We start from the raw sequence: 21602 nt of genomic DNA on the forward strand, positions 1-21602 counted from the left end.
TGGGCCCTGCACTGGCTCCTGCAATGACTCCTTTGGTGTTGACATCAGTATCCACAGCCATCGCTATCATGGTTCTAATGTTTCTCCCCATCCTGGACTCACCTCTTGGTGGCCACGATGGGCACCCTCCAGCCTTTAATCTGGCTCAGCTCCGTGTCAGAGACCTCGATCTGCAGGGGCAGTCGGGGCACCCATACGGTGACATGTAGGGGGGCGCTTAGGTGCTGGTACGTGAAGTTCACCACCACATCCACCTTGCCTTTCATCTCTTTGCCGTTGACAAAGACATAGTCACAATGGTCAGACACCTGCCAAGAGAGAGGGGATGGAGGAGGAGAAGTTCTCTGGGATCAGCCATTTGTCCTTGTCTCTAGCAAAGCACACATGCTTAATGTAGGTTTTCCTCAATGTGGAGCCTAAGACAAGGATTTGGTGCAGTTGGTTTACTTGGGAGGTGACCCTACGGAATGGGGACCAGGGAACAGACTGAGGGAGCCAGAGAAACAAGAAAGGTCAGTAGAAAGGTCCATTTTTGCATTTGGTGCTGTGACCATTGAGCTCTGTTTTTCTGAGATCTCATGGAAAGCCTCCAGAACTGTCAACCTGCAGGATGAGAGGCAGAAGTATAATCTACCTCTTCTCTCTCTCACTGGGTGAGTGCTGCCCGTGTGTTCCCATATTCCAAGCTGAGACACAAGCCCTGGGATGGAAAGCACGAGCCGTGTGAGGGAAGCAGCAATCACCAAGCGAACTTGAATCTTGTCAGAATTGCAGCTGGGACTGAACTCTGGGTGGATCCAGGAATTGTGATGCAGGTAGCAGAGGTTGCCTGTTCTCCAGGCTGATGTCTGTCCAGAAGATCAGCCATACCCACGTCCCACCCCAACCAGCCCCCCAAGATCTGAAGGGCTTGCACTTCCTCAAGAAGAAGTAGAAGAGCCTTATTCCTCAGCAAAGCTCTACTCCCAGTTCTTACACCCACTGTTCCAATTACACGCAGCCCTCACGGTTCCCCAGAACACTCAGGTCTTTGTATATGATGTTCCTTTTCCCTGGGAACACCCTTCCTTCTCTGCTTGCAGCACTTCCCCTGATCCCCTAGGATTATTTGTGTATCTGTACTGTTACTGCTCGTTCTGTGAATGGCAGTATCACATTAGTGAAGATCAGCCTGTTTCCTTCCCCTGAATTCCTTCCCCTCTCTTTTCCCATTTCTAGCAGATCACGGCCTCAGGAAAGAGATAAGACAGAACACAAAGCAGAACACACATAAACAAAATAAAAATAAAAGCCTGCAAGCATCGAGATTTTGTGTTCCTCTGCTGATACCTTAGGAAGATGGATCTATTTACAGCCCCATGGATGCTCTCATGTGGCAAAAAAACAGCTTGAGGATGTTTGTGCTCCTGGGAGGAGGCTAGAACAAGCAGCATACTCAAGGATGGGACCACATCAGAGGTAACCCACATGGATTCCAACTGATCGTGGGTGCCCCCTAGGAGCTGTGAACAGAACACTTTAAGGCTAGAAGCCCCCTCTCCCCAAGGCCTTGATAGTACTTACGTCTTCTAGAAATTAGACTGGGATGATGTTTCACCACCATAATGAATTGAAAACTGAAAATAGAAATCAAGATGGGTTATAGAGACACAATATGACCCATCTTGCATAGCCAAGTTTATGGGATCACACTGACCCCCTTGTGTAAATTTACAGTTTCAGCTGCAGAAATGTAAAACCATTGAAGGGAATAAGTATATCTTTTTCTTCTTTGATCTCTTGGTGCCTCATACCAGATGCTCAAGAAGCAGGAGCTCAGCAAAGTGGACTGAATGGATGGTTGCATGAATGGGTGGATGGATGGATGAATGAGCGGATGGACAGATGGATGAAAGGGTGAAAGGATGGATGGATGAAGAATGGATGATTGGATGGATGGATGGATGGGTGAATAAATTGCTAAGTGGATGGATGCATGGATGGACAGACAGATAAATGGTTGGATGAATACATATATGCATGGGTGGACAGATGGGTGAATGGATAGAAGGATGGATAGATGAGCAGCTAGATGGATGCATGAACAGGGCTCTTTTTCCATGGGGATGCTTGCTTCAACATAGCCATAGATCTTGGGGCAAGAGGAGATGTGAAATATTGAGATAGTGGAAACACAAGAAATTACTTTGAAAACTTCCAGAAAGCTTTAGAGCAGTGTTTCCTAACCTTTTAGGAGTCATCGACTCCTTTGGGAATAATGTGAAGTTAATTCTTGCCATAGAAATGCATATACACAGAGTTTTGGGTAGCATTCCAGAGTAAATGAAGTCACACATGGACTCTTTGCGCAGCACTTATATACTAAGTGGTAATAGTCAATGTGCTTATCTGTCTCCCGTCCAGGTTGTATACTCTGGAAGGAGCAGTATCTCCTTCAGGGGGTCTATGGCTCCGGTTAAATAACATCCGATGCTGAGCAATGAACTCCTGTGATTGCACTTTCTTTCCCAGCTTCTGGGAACTACAGATGACTACTCTGGGCCCCATTTTCAATTTCAACTTGCACTTCTGTTTGGAGGGGCAGCTGGTGAGGGCTGGGCTGAGTGAATTTCTTCCATCTGCTGGGGATAGTGGCAGGGGGCAGTTGGGAGGGGAACACATGAATGGATCTTCTCACTCATGGTCAGAGTGGTTTAAAAGAGTTTACATACTGATTAAGGGTGGAAACCAATTTTCATCGCTGTCCCAGACTTGCCATTAGCATGTAAACACTGTCCTGGATCTGGGCAGGCATTAGCATAATAGCCGAGCAAGAGTTATATCAGTAATCACTTCTTTAATCAATGTTGTAATTTACAGACCATTGACTTTCCTCATTTATTACCTTTCTGAGCTCTGGTGGGAGGGAACCTGGCTGCTCCAGAATATATAAATAATTAAGAGGAACGCCAAGGGTATGAAGCCACCGGGCACGATAGAGCCATTGTCACTGTTATTCCTGAAGGTGCCATAAATGTCTGGGGAAGTCGCAGGCTGCATTAATCATCTCCTAAGTGGCTAGTAGTGGGAACCGCGGTATCACAGAATGAGCTGGCTCATCTGCAAAAAAGGAATCCAACCCCACTACGGGAATCTTTGCAGCCCTTCCGACCCATTTCTGGGAATCTCTTAAATTTCTCATTGTGGGTGGGCTGCCCATTAAGAAAACTACCTGCTGGCCCCTGCTAACTGTGACTTTTAAAAATAAACTTACATTAAAAAAAAATTTATGTTTTTTGGCTGTGCTGGGTCTTCGTTGCTTCACATGGGCTTTCTCTAGCTGCGGCAAGCAGGAGCTATTCTCTAGTTGCAGTGGGAAGGCTTCGCATTATGGTGACTTCTCTCATTGTGGAACTCGGGTTCTAGAGCATGGGCTCAGCAGTTGTGCTGCTCGGGCTTAGCCGACCCTTGGCATGTGGGATCTTCCTAGACCAGGGATTGAATCCATGTCCCCTGCATTGGAAGGTGGATTCTTAACCACTGGACCACCAGGGAAGTCCTCACTGTGACATTTAAACTACCCCTTTTGAATGCATGGTGGCCACAGAATCAACCAGTCTGCTCTTAAGGACCTTGACGGGCCAGGTTGGGTCACAAGGGTTCTGGTTGAGTGGCATATGGTTGGTTGATATCTTCTGTCATTCAGACTTTGGCAATTTCCCAAGGATGTCACCTGCTTCCTAAGGCAGAGGCTGGAGAGTGCTTTCCATGAGGAAAGCAAAAGATATCTGCTGGTCAGCCACCAACATCCAGTAAGACTTTTGTCTGGATTCCTGTAGCCAAGCAGGTTCTCAAAGTTGAGTGAGCATCAGAGAGGGCTTGTCAAGTGTCCGCAGATGGTTGAGTTTACCCCTAAAGTCTCAGATTGAGCAGGTCTAGGGGGATCCCCACAGTTTTGCTTCTAACAAGTGCCTGGGAAATGCTGATGCTTCAGGTCTGAGGACCACAATTAAGAGATTCACTCCTTGAAATAATGCAATTGCTCCTTCTATGATTCCATGGCATCATATATGTCCCGTCTTAGCCTGCTGGAGCTGCTATTACAGAAAATCCAGAGGCTGGGGGCCTTAAACACCAGACATTTACTTCTCACATTCTGAAGGCTGGTAAGTCCAAGATGAAGGCACTGGCAGATTCTGTGTCTGGTGAGGACCTGCTTCCTGACTCATAGATTTTGTCTCTTTGGAGCATCTTATAAAAACATTAATTTAGGGACTTCCCTGGTGGTCCAGTGGCTAAGAATCTGCCTGCTAATGCAGGAGATATGGGTTCAATCTCTGGTCCAGGAAGAGTCCACATGCCTCAGAGCAACTAAGCCCATGCACCTCAACTACTAAGCCATGCCTTACAGCCTGGGAGTCACAACTAGAGAAAGCTTATGCATCAGTAGAGCTCCCCCTGAAAATCTCTGGTTGGGGAACTAAGATCCCACAAACCTAGCAGTAGAGAAACAAACAAAAAACAAAATAAAAAACAATCTTTTTTAAAAAGCACTAATTTATTCACGAAAGCTCCACCCTCATGACCTAATCACCTCCCCACCCCCCACTCCTAATACCATCATGCTGCTGCTGCTGCTAAGTCGCTTCAGTAGTGTCCGACTCTGTGCGGCCCCATACATGGCAGTAGACCAGGCTCCGCCGTCCCTGGGATTCTCCAGGCAAGAACACTGGAGTGGGTTGCCATTTCCTTCTCCAATGCATGAAAGTGAAAAGTGAAAGTGAAGTCACTCAGTTGTGTCCGACTAGTAGCGACCCCATGGACTGCAGCCCACTAGGCTCCTCCGTCCATGCAATTTTCTATCTCAACAGAAGAACTTGGGAGCCACACAAACATTCAGTCCATACCTGTTCCTTTCATTGTTGCAATCATCTAGCTCTGATGCTTTAAATATCCTCACTGTGCTAATGACTCCCCAGATCCCATCTCCAGATAACAAAGTGCTTATTCAACATCTATACTTGGCTCCCTAATTAACATCTCCAGCTTCATATGTTCAGAAATATAACTCCAGGTATAGGTTTTGTGTCTTAGGAGACTGGGGGTTGCAAACTGAAATCAAGTTCAGATACAGAAAAGTGGTTTCCGTTTCTTGTACACGTGAGTTTGTATACCTGCTCTAGTAACATAAAATGTCAAATGTCCTTGGACTGCTCTGATGCCTTGTTTGACATTTGCATTGTGCTTTCCCCACCATTCTCGCCCTTGGTCCTTTCTGGAGCTCTGGACAGCAATCAGGCTCTCATTTTAGTTTTATCCTTTAAATATTTATTTTAGGTTGTGTTGGGTCTTAGTTGTGGCAGGTGGGATCTTTCGTTGTGACCCATGGCTTCTTTCTAGTTGTGGTGTGTGGGCGCAGTAGTGGCAGCATTTGGGCTTGTTTATTCCGCAGCATGTGGGATCTTAGTTCCCCAACTGGGGATCGAACCCGCGCCCCCTGCATTGGGAGGTGGATTCTGGAGCACCACTGGACCACCAGGGATGTCCTAGGGTCCCATTTTAGAGATGAGAAAACTGAGGCACACTGAGGCTGTAACTTGCCCGAGGTGGAGAAGAGGGTTTATGACAGCTAGTGTCGGACTTGATCAGATTGCTTCTATTGTGTTGGCTGAACAGGTAATATCCTGAGACTGTGGCCTTAGAAATCGCCCTTCCTGCCATGCGAATATGAGAATCTTTTTCATTCATGTGGGCAAGGGGACCAGGGAAAGGGGCCCTGAGACAGGCCATGGGCCCACGGACCAGCTCAGATCCTTTCCATCAGCTGCCCTGGCCCTCCCTCCCTCTCTTGGCCCATCCCAAATAAGCCCACTCAGACAGGCTGAACATTGGACAGGGAATGCAGTATTAGTTTCAAGCGGACAGCAAAGTGATTCAGTTATATACATATATATTCTTTTTCAAATTATTTTCCCTTAGAGGTCATTACAAAATATTGAGTATAGTTTCCTGTACTATACAGTTATATTCAGTATTGTGTATATGTTAATACCAAACTCCTAATTTATCCCTCTCCCCCAACCCTTCCCTTTTGGTAATGATAAGTTTGTTTTCTATGTCTGTGGGTTTATATCTGTTTTGTATAGAAGCTCATTTGTATCTTTTTTTTTTTTAAGTTTAGGTAGGTTTTTTCTGAGGTATTTTATTCTTTTCGATGAGGTGGCAAATGGGATTGTTTTCCAAATTTCTCTTTCTGATCTTCCATTGTTAGTGTGTAAACGTGCAACAGATTGTTGTGTATTTTCTATCCTGTAACCTTGCCAAATTCATTGATGAGCTCTAGTAGCTTTCTGATAGTGTCTGTAGAATTTTCTATGACTAGTATCATGTAGTCTGGAAACAGTGACAGTTTTACTTCATTTCTAATTTGGAGTCCTTTTATTTCTTTTGCTTCTCTGATTGCCATGGCTAGGACTTCTAAAATTATGTTGAATCAAATTGGTGCGAGTGGACATCCTTGTCTTGTTCCCTTTAGATCTTTAATCTAGTGGTTCTCAAGAAGGGGCCATTGCATCCTCCGAGGGCCACTGGACAATCTTTGGAGATCTTTTTGGTTGTTACAGCTAGGGAAGGAGGTTGTCACAATTGGAAGATGAGCAACTGGCATCTAATGACAGAGGCAAGTTGCTGCTCAGCATCCTACACTATCCTACAGCACAGCCCCACAGCACAGAGTCAGCCAATCCCAAATGTCAGCAGTGCCTTGGCTGGGAAACCTGGTCTGTAAATTCTCAGAGATACTTTCTCAGGCATTTTCCTGTAAAACTGCAACTCCTCCAAGACTCCTGACACTCTTCTTTTCTTTATTTTTCTCTACCACTTATTGCCTTTCATATACTATACATTTTACCTGTTTATTTTGGTTTCTATTTGTCTTCCCTCTACAGAATGCGGACGGCAGGGATTTTGGTCTGCTTAGTTCACTGTTGTACCCTTAGTGCCTACAATAGTACCTGGCATACAGCAGACGCTCAGTAAATGTATGCTGAAAATGAATGAATGAATGAGTCAGAGCGAAGGATGCCATTTGACTTTCATGGTGTTTATAAAATAGCAAATTAGTTGTCAGCACTGAACAACCACTGCATTTAATTTTGTTACCACCCTGAACCCCCAAAGCATTTGCATTTTCTACCTTGGTGTCTTAATGGTCTCATAGGCAAGACTGGAGAATTTGGGGGGTGCTGTTAGGACGGACAGTGGGCTGCAGCTGGTCTTGGAGGTGTTGAAAGCCAGCCCCAAAGGTGCCCGTATCCCACAGCAGGCTGCCTCCCTTCTGTGCCTGCTTTGTCCCATGCTTTCTCCATCCCACCGCCTATCATAGTTAGTGCCCAGATTTATTTACTTATTCTGCTATTCTTCTCTAAATTTTAATCATTGCACAGTGTCCCCATGGAAAGTACGCAAAGCGTCAACCCCATCCCACCAAGAGCTAGGCTGAGCGATCCTGGACAGGGCAGGTTTCGGGGGTGACTGGGAACTACGCCCTGGGAGACTGTTTGGCAGACTATTTCTTCATGCAAATTACTGGCAACCAATGTGAGGTTCTCTCAATGGGGAATTAAATGGCCAGAAACTGCCGCAACATCTCCAGAGAAATGTGTTTTCAAGTTAGCCATGGCATGTGCCCTTGTGAAGAAGAGGCACTTAGGTGCCTGGTCGGCTATTCTTCCCCTTAGGGGACCCTCAGGGTTGCCCCTACCACATCGTCCCTGACAGTCACCCACCATTGCACACACAGGGAACATACACATCTGAGGAGATGGACTCTCATGGGTGATAAGCATTTTATAGCAGCAAAAAATGTTCTCTGAGTGCTTGCAGTAAACTGGGAACCATTTTAAGGGGTCACATGGATCATTTCATTGAATCCTCACCATGAACACAGGACAGGGCTACATTTTAAGAATCACATCCATATTTCAAACGAAGAAACAAAAACACAGGGAGGTGATGTAACTTGCCCAGGAACACACAGATGGTGGTTAGTGAGTCAGAATTTAAACACAGTCAACCAGAACTCTGCTCTTAACCACGGAGCCTACTGGTTTATGGGCTGTTTGAGTTGTTGATTTTGATTCTTATTCCTTTTCTTCCACTGTGAGCAGAAAGACTTTACTTTGCATTGATGGCAGACCTGGCCATGTGGCTAGTTTTTGGCCAAGAGAATGCATAAAAAGTTGACAGCCAAGCTATCCAAGCTCAGACTGAAGAGTGCCAGCCCTTGTGAGCTTTGCCACCAGAGGAACTTAAACTAGCTGAGACCTCTCAGCCCAGCCCTGGAATGAAGCATCTGGACTCCATCACTGCCTGATGTGCAGGGAGGGATCCAGCCCAGCTGAGCCCAGAGACCACCAGACGATCTGCAAATGCACAACCAAGAGAAAATGATCATTCCTTCAACAACCGCATACTGGGGTCACTTGTTACACAGCGGAGCTGACTGAGTTATCCTTCTAAGTGTTGTGGTGAAGAGGACACTGCCTGTACCATTCAGGAGGCCTCGTATTCCTTCCCTTCCACACTCCATTCTCCCTTTTTCCCACACCCCTTCTCTCCTTCTTAGGCATTAGAGGGGACACAGCAGGAATAGCCTATGGTTTTGGGAATTCTCCACATCAGAGCTTCTCATCCAGGAGCAGTGACTTCTGCCTGGCCCTAGCTTTGGTCTGGGAGAACTTTCCTTTTTCTGTGTCCTATTCTCCCACAGAACTTCTGGCTTATCTAGCATCTTCCCCACTATCTGCCCTCCCCCTGCAGCTGCCAGAGAGAAAGTTTTATGTTGCAAGAGGTCTGCTGCCATTTCAGCAGTTCCTTCACTACTAAAGTGCCTGACACTTACTTTTCTGACATCTCTGGGAAAGAAGAACAGGTAAAGGTGGGGGAAGGCAGGGCTAAGCACTATTTCTGAGACGATGTCTCCGCTTCCCTCTTTGCTTCCTGTTCCTCGCTTAAGGATGGCCAAATAGAAACCTGTTCTGTGATAAATCACACTTTCTCCAGCTGACAGTGAAAAATGCTGCCAGGACTTGGGAGATGCTGGGTGCTTCTCAGCTCAGGACTCCTGTCCACCCTGGATCTGGCGGTGCTGGGTGGGACCTGGCCCATGTGGGCCAACTGGACAGCAGGACCCTCACCAGGGTGGTCAAGCCCAGAGGAAGCTGGATTTCCTCGCTAGAGGCTCCAAATGTGTGGCCAGGCTTGCACTGGAGTCAGGGCTGACCCCTCACTATTCTTCATCTGAAAGTGAAAGTGGATCAGTTGTGTCCAACTCTTTGTGACCCATGGACTATGCAGTCCATGGAATTCTCCAGGCCAGAATACTGGAGGCTCAGCTGGTAAAGAATCCACCTGCAGTGTGGGAGACCTGGGTCTGGTCCCTGGGTTGGGAAGATCCCCTGGAGAAGGGAAAGGCTACCCAGTCCAGTACTGTGGCCTGGAGAATCCCATGGACTGTATAGTGCATGGGGTCACAGAGAGTCGGACACGACTGAGCAACTTTCACGTTCTTCATCTAGCACGTGAGGATTCCTTCTTTTTACAGTTACTTCCGGTATAGCTATTATGCACCAGGCATTTTCCCAGGCACTGGAGATATGGACGTGAGTGATAAGCAGACTTTCAGGGTGTTCTGATTTGGGGAGTGTTAGGGTCGATGATAACAAGTCAACAAGAAGACACCTGTGGGCAATAAATACCATGAGAAAAATAAAGGAAGGGAACAAGAGAGGGAGGAGCCCACCTATCAAGAAGGGGGCAGCCTTGTGAGATTCAGGGGGAGAAATTTCCAGGCAGATATTCTTATCTTCCTTATCCAGCATTTATTAAGTGCCTGCTGTATGTCAGGTTCTGTGCTAAGAGGACATGAAGTCCTGGTACCCAGGACTCCTCGTGTCCTCATAAAAACCATTTAACAGAGGAGGAAACCAAGGCCCAGAGAGGTTGGTTAACTTGTCCAAGGTCACACAGCCAACCGTACTGGACTTGGATCTGAAAGCATTTCTTGAGCTCTGGAAACTTTCCCTTAAAAAACCAACTTTGTCAATTTAGTTGGTGGACAGTTATCTCAGTGCTTCTGTTTTAGAATTAACAAGAAAGTTCTTGAGTTTTGTGATCAAGTCTTCTTTCTTCCTATGATCTTCTGCAATTCCCAGACACTAATAGACAAGAATTTTACGAGACTGTCTTTCTTTCCTTCTCTTTTTAAAAGTTCATCTCATATAATTATGCTCAATAACTTGTGTAAGTTCAGGGACCCATCTTCATTATACTGCTAAAAGGAAAATCAGAGGCAATGTAATTTTTTGGAAGAAAAAAAATCCTTTGATTTTTTTAAACACCTCTATTGAGATATCTTTGACATATCAAAATGTATCCATTTAAGATGTACAACTTGATTCTTTGATATATGTATCCACTGTGAAAAGATCACCATAATCTACACTAAACAATGTATCCATCTCTTGACACAGTTATCATTGTGGGTGTGTACAGTACATTGAGAAGATTTAATTTAGAATCGATCCCCTTAGCAAATTTCAAGTGTCCAGTACAATAAGCCCTGGTCCTTCACTGCTCTCTTATAATGTGCAAAGACCCTAAGGTAGGAATATTTTGACCTTTCGCAGAAACAGAAGGAAGGTTGGTAAATACAAAGCTAGAGAAGCAGGCAGGGAGAGAACGGCATTCCAAATTTGCCAGGAGAATTAAACTGGAAAACCCACAAATACAGGGAATTAGCCCAGTGTCTGGCACATACAGGCAGACACACCACACAGGTGTCCAGTAGATTTGTTGGGTAAGTGGATTGTATCAGCCCCGAAAGTGTGTAGATAGGGGCTTTGATTTTTGCATGCTTTGAAGCATGGGGAGAAGCTTCCAGAATGTCAAACTTATATAGCACTGTCTTTCCTGTGTGTGCACATCTCCCTCCAGCACCTTGTGCCCTGGGCCACCTGCTGTGCCATCAACCAGGCTCTTTGCCTAATGATGTCACTTGAGATCCTAAAGTCCTGGTACCCAAGACTCAAGGCCCAGGGCTGTCCTGCTGAGGGGACTGAGTGCCTCATGGCTTCTCTTTGAACCTCTAGACTCAGAAGAGCTTCTCCACTAGAAAAGGCTTATTTCAAAAGCAGCAGCCGCCACCTGAACACTGGAGCATAATGAGGAAGAAAGGGCTTAATTATAGAGGAAACCAGGCAGCAAGGATGGGTGTGATCCAGCCATGCAGGTTGAAAAGGGAGTTTGGGGAGGGATGTTGCTAAAACCCCAGGACCATGTCTGCTGGTCGTGACCACACCTGTCTTCCCTCAAGAGCTCAAGGCATCTGGTGAAGTTGGAAGGATGAGTCTGAGTTTCCAGCAGGTCCCTTACATTGATACAAGTCACATATTTTCTCCTCCTCTTCATTTTCTTTTTCTGATATGGAATCATTCCATGACAGCCTTCTACACGCTATGGTGTCAATTTCCTTGTCAATTATCCTCATGCCTTCAATAGCCAATCACAGGACCCCTATCCTCCTGGGAGAGCTCAAGGCAGAGTCTTACTGGGAGAGTTTAGACTCTTCCACTTTGTGTCCTTTGACTCCATCAGAGCTGATCACTGCTTAAGCTAATGTCAATCTGTTCATGGCTTAGTTGACATTAGGCCTTTGCCCTAACGCAGGCCAAGCTGAGAAAGGCCCTGGGACAGGAGGACAGGGAAAGGGTGGTTAGCTAAGAACAAGAGGTGGGAGGGGAGGAGCCTCTACTCCAGGCACCCAGTTCTCTTCCCTGTGGCCCCTGCCCTAGCTGCATTTGGGAATCCTCCCCTCCCCGACATCAGTCCAGAGGTTTGGGTGAAGTTCCACCTCCAGCCTCCAAATTAGGGTCATGTGACCATGACCTAAGCCAATCAGAGCTTCACATTTCTCTGGCCACAAACGATTGGTTCAGGGGTGAACGCATGACTTAAGCTGGTACAGTCAGAGGAAATCTCAGGAATTTTTCAGGCAAGGCTGAAACATGTAAAATGTAAAAATGTTCATGCCAGACTGCTACATGTAAAGAGATGGTTTGCAGCCATATTGGGACAGTACAGCTCATCCAAGATTTCAGTCAGTACAGGTAGAGAATCCTGAACCAAAAGACAGAGAGGCAGACTGTCAGTAAAATGGCGACTGATGACCTCATTTGGGCTCTTGGATTCAGCCATTCCTGAAGCCAGATCGCTTACTGTACAGATATAGGAGCCCTTAAACTTCCTTTTTGGGGTTTAAATTCAGTTTGGGTCACTTTATCTGTTAACCAATAACGCGTTCTCAGATATAAGAGGCAAGATCTGCTGGACCAGCCCAGACCCATCTGTGTGTATCTCTGTCCTTAAGCATCTCAGCAAGAATGACAAGATAAACAGGTAAAAAGGCACCGCTGTCATTAAGCTGAGACCACATGGTGACTACTCACCCTCTGAGAGCTCAGAAACTGACAGTCAGGGAAAGAAAAATAAGAGTAAATCAGAAGTAATTTAGTAGAATTCCAGATCAGATTCAATGGACAGTTATTTTTACTGCCCCAAACACAATCATCTTATTTTCTGTATCAGTTTTTAAGGCATTTTTCAGGGGAATCTCCCTAGGTCTTCATGCTCAGCTCATGTACTTCAAGGGTTTTGACACCAGCTACACAGTGGGGCATACTCCTAACACATCACACTGCCCTGGCCATAGGGGTTGGTCCAGGGATGGTCATGTGATTCTTGTTGAGCCCAGTAAGAGGAAGTCCCAGGATTTTTGACCGAGGGAAAGTAGCATCTCATTTCTGCTGGACTTGGATCTGAGAAGCGGTGGATGTATGGCCTCTGAAACCACTTCTAGAAAGTCCAAGGCTAGGACTTCCTTGGTGGTCCAGTGGTTAAGAACCTGCCTTGCAATGCAGGAGACATGGATTTGATCCCTGATTGTGGAACCAAGATCCCACATGCCACATGCCAACTAAGCCTGAGCCACAAGTAGAGAGTACGCGTGTGACAATGAAAGATCTCGTGTGACATAACAAAGATCCTGCGTGCTGCAGCTAACACCTGACGCAGCCAAAAAAAAAAAAAGAGAGAGAGAAAGGAGTGCTTGGCTTGATAGTGAAAGAAACAGAGTCAAATGCAGAGCTCAGAGGTGCAGAGAAATTGATTTCTGAATCCATCTGTGTCTGAAGCCTGCAGTGCTCTAGACATTTATAAGATAATTTCTCCCTTTACTTACTAAGTCAACTGTAGAGTCTTCATCATTCAACAAGCACATCATCCTTGATAAAGATATGATGGGCCATTGGGAAGTTGACATACGATGCTGTCTGAGACAGAATCTTTGTAATCAGATGGATTTCAATAGAGAGGTCAATGAGGGGTAAAAATTTTAGTATCTGGCAGGAGCAAAAGCAGACACAGGGGAGAAGTGTTTTCCAGATCTAAATCTCCACCAAGGCAAACAAATTCTCTACCCTGTGCTTCCTGGAGCTGGCCAGAAACTTTTCTTCTAGGCAAGGGCCGAACATGCCCAGATGCAGGATTTCTGGGGCTTGACAACCTCTCTTCCCAATTAAGTCAATCTAGATGAAGCCTCCCTTGGCTCAAGTGATGTCTGACTCATGAATAAATGGTCTTATCTTTTGCCAAAGACTTTTATTAGAACATAGTATTCTTGGGAGCTTAAGACAGAGTATTAGAACCTGTTCTTTCTTGGCTAGTCCCAGTCATTCACTTCCGCCTAGCCACCTCTCCTAGGGACGAACATTTGGCTTAGCTCCTACCAGCTGGAGGCTCTGGGTCTGTGCTTCTTAAAGAACATCTGGGATGATAGAAATGTCCAACACCTGGGCTGTCCAATGCCCTACCTATGTGCTATCCAACATGGTAACCATGAGTCACCTGTGTGGCCAGTCACACCCTCTCTGAATGTGACAACCACAAATGTCTCCAAACATTACCAAATGTTCCCTGGCAAAGGATGCAATCCTCCGGGAGCCAGTGAGGGAAATCCTACCCGTGGCAAAGGTCAATTGGGGAAGAGGCCTGACGGGCAAAGGCTAATCAGGACTCGAGGAACCCCCTGGACTTACCTGAGCATCTACCCCAAAGAAAACCGGAGTCTGACTGCCTTACTATCTTACGCCTCTTACCAAGTCCTCTAATAGTTACGGGGGCTTCCCCTCAACCACCTTTCTCTGAAAACATTAATTCAGAGCTGTAGTTTAAAAGTTCTCCTCGGCTTAATAGGAGTGTTCCAATCCAAGCCCCTCGGATAGCTTTCTAACTTGCATGACAAGTTTGTCCGGGCTCTTACAACTATGAGTGTGACTGTTTATAGCCTCCCAGCCATGCAAGGACAGAAAGCCTAATATTCTAAAATACAGGAATCTGTTGAAGAAGTTAAAATCATTAGAATAGTACTAAAAGAGATTTCATTGTTGAATCAATGCTTGCTGCAAAGTTTCCTCTATCTATTGTATCCTTGGAAATATATTAATCACATATAGAGAATATAAGTAGTAGCCTTTGATTTAACCACATCAGATCTTAAGTTAATAAATTCCTTTCTTGTAGCTCACTACACCTGTGCCTTATAGGAATGTAACCTTGTCATGTGTATAGCACCTGACTTTAGGAAAATCATCTTAAAAGAATATAAGACTTTTTCTAGCTAACTAACCTTTGTTAGGAGAGAGGGCCATAAACTGTTAGCAGGCCACCTGGCCAGAAGATGATGTAAACCACCCAAAACTTTTGTATATCATGAGACATACAAAAATGAGCCCTGATCCTGATAAGGGTCAAGACTGCTGACCCCGCGTGATTTTGGCGTGACTCTGTACCTCTCTTTCTCTATTTTTTATGTGCACAACTTAGGGTATAAAAGCAGCACTGGAAAATAAAGTTTTGGGCCTTGCTCACTGAAGCTTGGTCTCCCTGTGTCGTTCTTTCTCTTTTTCCATCCTTTTCTCTATTCTCCTTTTTCTGGTTGAGATCCTTGGAGCTCTGGGCCCTCTGAGTTTACTTATCTGCCTGGGCTTCTAAGACCCACTCGAGGGGGTGCCCTGGTGGGGTACCTCCAGTGATTCGAGAGGGTGCCTGCGGCCTACGTAAACAGAGCAAACCCCGTGCTGGGGTTTTATTGGTTTCCAGCGTAAACCAAGGAACCATCAGCCCCTGTCTCTCTCTCTCTCTCTCTCTGACGCCGACGCCATTCATCCCGAGGATACCCTGGGCCATATCGAGGCTGGTCCCCGATAAGAGACATCCTGCTCTAAGTCTATCTGGATAGTAAGAAGAGCTAACTGAATGTATTGTCCTACAAGCTTAATTTCTATGTGTCTTCTGCGTGTGTTCAGTCACTTCCATTGTGTCCGACTCTTTGTGACCCTATGTTAAAACTCAGGATTCCCACGCGGTCCTAGTGGTAGATGTAAGAGACACAAGTTCGATCCGTGGGTCGGGAAGATCCCCTGGAAAAGGAAATGGCAAGCCACTCCAATATTCTTGTCTGGAGAATCCCATAGACAGAGATGGGTTACCATGGGGTTTCAAAGAGTTGGTCACCATTGAGCGATTTAGCGCACATGTTAAAACTTGCAGCAATCTTAAGAGGTGGCTATAAGTATGTACCCATTTTACAAATGAATAAACTGAGGCCTGAAGAACTTGCAGAATGCAAGCTCTCAGATGTGCTATTTCAATTGCACTTTGCATCCCAGCTGGAGGGAATTCTTTAAAAAATTCTTTTTATTTATTTACTTTTGGTTTCGCTGTGTTTTCACTGCTGTGTGAGGGCTTTCTCTAGTTGCAGTGAGTGGGGGCGACTCTCTGGTTGTAGTGGTCAGGCTTCTCATTGTGGCGGCTTCTCTTCTTGCAGAGCACAGGCTCCAGAGTAGTTGTGGCACTCGGGCTAATTGCTCTGGGGCATGTAGGATCTTCCAGGATCAGATATTGAACCTGTGTCCCCTGCATCAGCAGGTGGATTCTTAACCACTGGATTACCAGGGAAGCCCCAGCTGGAGGGAATTCTCATGCTAGAAGAAACTTTCATGAAAGGAGCTTCCTTGTTTTACACTGGAGACCCCTGGCCCAGAAGGGGGCATGGCTGGACAATGTCATTCAGCCTAGCCTGACACCCGGGACTCCTTTGTTTTTCTTGATTTTCTTTCATTCTTAGAACCAAATGGCTCTTGAGGATAAAGACCTTTTGATGTTTCTTCCAGAGTCTGTATGATACAAGATGCATGAATAAGGAACTCTCTTTCCTTCTTTGGAAAAGGCATGCCCATTTTCCTACAGGGCAAGGGGTTGCCACTCACAGTGGTTATCAATCTCATGACTCTTTAAAAACTTCAGGCTGTTATTAAGGAACTTAACTCTCTCAAGGACTCAGAACTCGTGGGATCAACAGTAAATTCGGTAGGGATAAAGCTTTGTGCTGAAGGTAGTCAGTGTACCAGGAAAAATAAGACTATTGCTTACGCGTGATTGCTTTCCAAGTATTGGAACTAAGGTGGACTCCTTCGGTCAGCAGGGGAAAGAAGGTGCTGCTGGTTGCCCTTGTGCATTATTTTTAGTTCTGCACTGGGATCCATTAGGGAGTTCCCAGGTGGTGCTAGTGATAAAGACCCTGCCTGGCAATGCAGTAGACGCAAGAGATGTGGGTTCGATCCCTGAGTCTGGAAGATCCCCTGGAGGAGGCCATGGCAACTTACTCCAGTATTCTTGCCTGGAGAATCCCATGGACAGAGGAGCCTGGCGGGTTACAGTCCATGGGGTCTCAGAGAGTCAGACACAACTGAAGCAACTTAGCACACACACATGGGATCCATTAGCTGGAACCATGCCCTAGAGGTTAAATAGGCTGCACTGAAAATTCATTAAATGTGCTTTTAAAAGGATGCTTTAAATCTCAGCATTCCTTTCTTGTCAGGGGGGTGCCTACCCCCTGTGGCCTCAGGAGCTTCAGAGAAAAGACATGCAGGGCTGCAGACCAGTATAGAGGTCACCCAGGAAGCAGACTAGAGCAAACTCTAGGTGTTTCCTAGAGTCAGCCTGGTTACGATGTGTGGGTTCGTAGAGCACTGTGAAAATCAGGGACACACAGTCAATAGCAGGCACCGATGGGACTTCCCTGATGGGCCAATGGTTAAGAATCTGCCTGTCAATGCAGGGGACTTGGGTTTGATCCCTGGTCTGGGAAGATCCCACAAGTCATGGGGCAACTAAGCCCGTGGGCCCCAACTACTGAGCCTGTGCTCTAGAGTCCACATGCCATAGTCACTGAGCCCAGGGGCCCCAGAGCCCATGAGCTGCAACAAGAGAAGCCACCACGATGAGAAGCCTGAACACCACAGCTAGAGAGCAGCCCCACTCACCACAACTTGAGAGTCCTCATGCAGCAACGAAGTGAAGCCAAAAACGAATAATTAAACATTTTTTTAAAAAATGTATGTAATAGTTTTCTATATATAGGTCTTTTGTTTCTTTAGGGAGATATATTCCTAAGTATTTTATTCTTTTCGTTGCAACGGTGAGTGGAATTGTTTCCTTAATTTCTCTATTTTCTCATTATTAGTGTATAGGAATGCAAGGGATTTCTGTGTGTTGATTTTATATCCTGCAACTTTACTATATTCATTGATTAGCTCTAGTAATTTTCTGGTAGAGTCTTTAGGGTTTTCTGTGTAGAGGATCATGTCATCTGCAAACAGTGAGAGTTTTACTTCTTCTTTTCCAATTTGGATTCCTTTTATGTCTTTTTCTGCTCTGACTGCTGTGGCCAAAACTTCCAAAACTATGTTGAATAGTAGTGGTGAGAGTGGGCACCCTTGTCTTGTTCCTGGATTTAGGGGAAACACTTTCAATTTTTCACCATTGAGGATAATGTTTGCTGTGGGTTTGTCATATATAGCTTTTATTATGTTGAGGAATGTTCCTTCTATTCCCGCCTTCTGGAGGGTTTTTATCATAAATAGATGTTGAATTTTGTCAAAGGCTTTCTCTGCATCTACTGAGATAATCATATGGTTTTATTGTTCATTTTGTTAATGTGGTGTATTACATTGATTGATTTGTGGATATTAAAGAATCCTTGCATCCCTGGGATAAAGCCCACTTGGTCATGATGTATGAACTATAAAACACTGGTGAAAGAAATCAGAGAGGACACTAATAGATGGAGAAATATACCGTGTTCATGGATTGGAAGAATAAATGTTGTGAAAATGGAAGAATAAATATTGTGAAAATGAATATATTACCCAAAGTAATTTATAGGTTCAATGCAATCCCTATCAAGCCACCAACGGTATTTTTCACAGAGCTAGAACAAATAATTTCACAGTTTGTATGGAAATACAAAAAACCTCGAATAGCCAAAGCAATCTTGAGAAAGAAGAACGGAACTGGGGGAATCAACCTGCTGGACTTCAGGCTCGACTACAAAGCCACAGTCATCAAGACAGTATGGTACTGGCATAAAGACAGAAATACAGATCAATGGAACAAAATAGAAAGCCCAGAGATAAATCCACGCACCTATGGACACCTTATCTTTGACAAAGGAGGCAAGAATATTCAATGGAGAAAGGACAATCTTTTTAACAAGTGGTGCTGGGAAAACTGGTCAACCACTTGTAAAAGAATAAAACTAGAACACTCTCTAACACCATAAACAAAAATAAACTCAAAATAGATTAAAGATCTAAATGTAAGACCAGAAACTATAAAATTCCTAGAGGAGAACATAGGCAAAACACTCTCTGACACAAATCACAGCAGGATCCTCCGTGATCCACCTCCCAGAATATTGGAAATAAAAGCAAAAATAAACAAATGGGACCTAATTAAAATTAAAAGCTTCTGCACAGCAAAGGAAACTATAAGCAAGGTGAAAAGACAGCCTCCAGAATGGGAGAAAATAATAGCAAATGAAGCAACTGACAAAGGATTCATCTCAAAAATATACAAGCAACTCCTGCAGCTCAATTCCAGAAAAATAAACGATCCAATCAAAAAATGGGCCAAAGAACTAAACAGACGTTTCTCCAAAGAAGACATACAGATGGCTAACAAACACATGAAAAGATGCTCAACATCACTCATAATCAGAGAAATGCAAATCAAAACCACAATGAGGTACCATTTCATGCCAGTCAGAATGGCTGCTATCCAAAAGTCTACAAGCAATAAATGCTGGAGAGGGTGTGGAGAAAAGGGAACCCTCTTACACTGTTGGTGGGAATGCAAACTAGTACAGCCACTATGGAGAACAGTGTGGAGATTCCTCAAAAAACTGGACATAGAGCTGCCATACGACCCAGCAATCGCACTCCTGGGCATATACATCAAGGAAACCAGAATTGAAAGAGACACATGTACTCCAATGTTCATTGCAGCACTGTTTATAATAGCCAGGACATGGAAGCAACCTAGATGTCCATCTGCAGATGAATGGATAAGAAAGCTGTGGTACATATACACAACGGAGTATTACTCAGCAATTAAAAAGAATACATTTAAATCAGTTCTAATGAGGTGGATGAAACTGGAGCCTATTATACAGAGTAAAGTAAGCCAGAAAGAGAAACACCAATACAGTATACTAACGCATATATATGGAATTTAGAAAGATGGTAACGATAACCCTGTATACGAGACAGCAAAAGAGACACAGATGTATAGAACAGTCTTTTGGACTCTGTGGGAGAGGGCGAGGGTGGGATGATTTGGGAGAATGGCATTTAAACATGTATATTATCACATGTGAAATGAATCACCAGTCCAGGTTTGATGCATGATACAGGATGCTCGGGGCTGGTGCACTGGGATGAACCAGAGGGATGGGATGGGGAGGGAGGTGGGAGGGGGGTTCAAGATGGGGAACACATGTACACCCGGGGCAGATTCATGAAAATGCATGGCAAAACCAATACAATAATGTAAAGTAATTAGACTCTAATTAAATTAAATAAACTTAAAAATAATAATAAAATAGAATTCTTAAAAAAAAATTATTTAATAGAAGCCAGGCAGGCACTGACAGTCATTATTTTCTCTGCTAACTGGCCTGAATATCTCCTCCTTGCAGGCCACCCTATCTGGAGTCGTCCTTTACCCCAAGGCCACACCCTGGCACAACACCCATCGCATTTCCTTTTCGGCCCTCATCACCACATGGACTATACATTTATTTGCTACTGTCCACTCCCTCCATCACTAGGATGCCAGGCTCCATGAGAAGGGGGTGAGGAGGGCATGCTCTATTTCTTGCCGAGTGCCCAATACCAGAACGGTCCTTAGAAAAGGGCCAATGCATCTTTATTGAATGAATCATTAGGTGTTTGTAGAAAACACTGTATGTCATTGAATTTGAGATACCATTACTTCATGGACCACGAGTAAGAAAACCTGTGCAAATTAACCTGTGCAGTGCCATCCATGCAAGGCTCATCTTTATTCCAAGGAAGTTCAGGTGTGGACAAATATTTACAACAGGAGTCCCAAACCTCCGGGATCTAATGCCTAAAGATCTGAGGGGTGTGTGTGTGCGTGTGTGTGTGTGTGAGTCGCTCAGTTATTTTCGACTCTCTGTGACCCCATGGGGTGTCACCCACCAGGCTCCTTGGTCCATGTGATCTTGCAGGCAAGAATACTGGAGTGGCTTGCCATTTCCTTCTCCAGGGGATCTTCCTGACCCAGGGGTAAAACCTGGGTCTCCTGGAGCTGATGCAATAATATTATAAATAAAGTGCACAATAAATGTAAGGTGCATGAATCACCCTGAAACCATTTCTCCCATCTCCCTAGTCCATGGAAAAACTGTCTTTCAGGAAACCAGTCCCTAGTGCCAGAAAGTTTGGGGGCCGCTGTTCACAGCAAGGACTCTATGATGATGGTCACTTAGGTGTTGGAAGTGCTTGTCCCTCTTATGTGTTTTCTCTCCTTGGGCAATTCCTGGGCTTCTGTTGGGCACATGGTTGCCCTTCTCTGGGCTGTTGTTTTTTCATTTCTTGCACATAAATCAACACAAATGCTGATGTTTGCAGGTCATTCCACTCACACATTATTACTCCTATTGACCTAAACCCCAAACACGCTGCAGACCAGACCGCTTGTCACTCGCTGCTCCTTTACATCCCATACTGGTGAAGCTTCATTTCCCAAATGCCCACCAGACAGGGATATTCAAGAAGCACTGCAAGGGGAGAGAGAGGAAGAAGCAGAAATGAGCGTGTGATATGACCCCACCTCTGCAAAAGTGACACAGTTGGTAAAGAACCCGCCTGCCAATGTAGGAGACTCAGGAGACGTGGGTTGGATCCCTGGGTCGGGAAGATACCCTGGAGGAAGAAATGGCAACCCACTCCAGTATTCTTGCCTGGAAATCCCATGGAGAGAGGAGCCTGGTGGGCTACAGTCCATGGGGTTGGAAAGAATTGGACATGACTGAGCAAACATACACAAATGCTGCAAAACAAGTCAGGACAGAAAAGCCCCTTCTACATGTGTATTTACACACACACCTTGACATGTATGTGTTTATGATTGTATGA

The 21602-nt window shown here is 45.1% G+C and overlaps 1 protein-coding gene across 1 annotated transcript in view; it reads right to left on the minus strand.

Annotated features, from left to right (window-relative positions):
- TMEM132C (transmembrane protein 132C) overlaps positions 1-21602 on the minus strand; it is a 462471-nt gene that overhangs the window by 15833 nt on the left and 425036 nt on the right. Inside the window, exon 6 of the mRNA XM_055405175.2 lies at positions 103-308. Coding sequence (XP_055261150.1) covers positions 103-308 — 206 coding nt within the window. The remainder of the gene's footprint in view (positions 1-102; positions 309-21602) is intronic.

This window comes from Moschus berezovskii, chromosome 19 (genome assembly GCF_049115385.1).
Source record: "Moschus berezovskii isolate FMDL1 chromosome 19, NW_MosBer_1.0, whole genome shotgun sequence".
NCBI lineage: Eukaryota > Metazoa > Chordata > Mammalia > Artiodactyla > Moschidae > Moschus > Moschus berezovskii.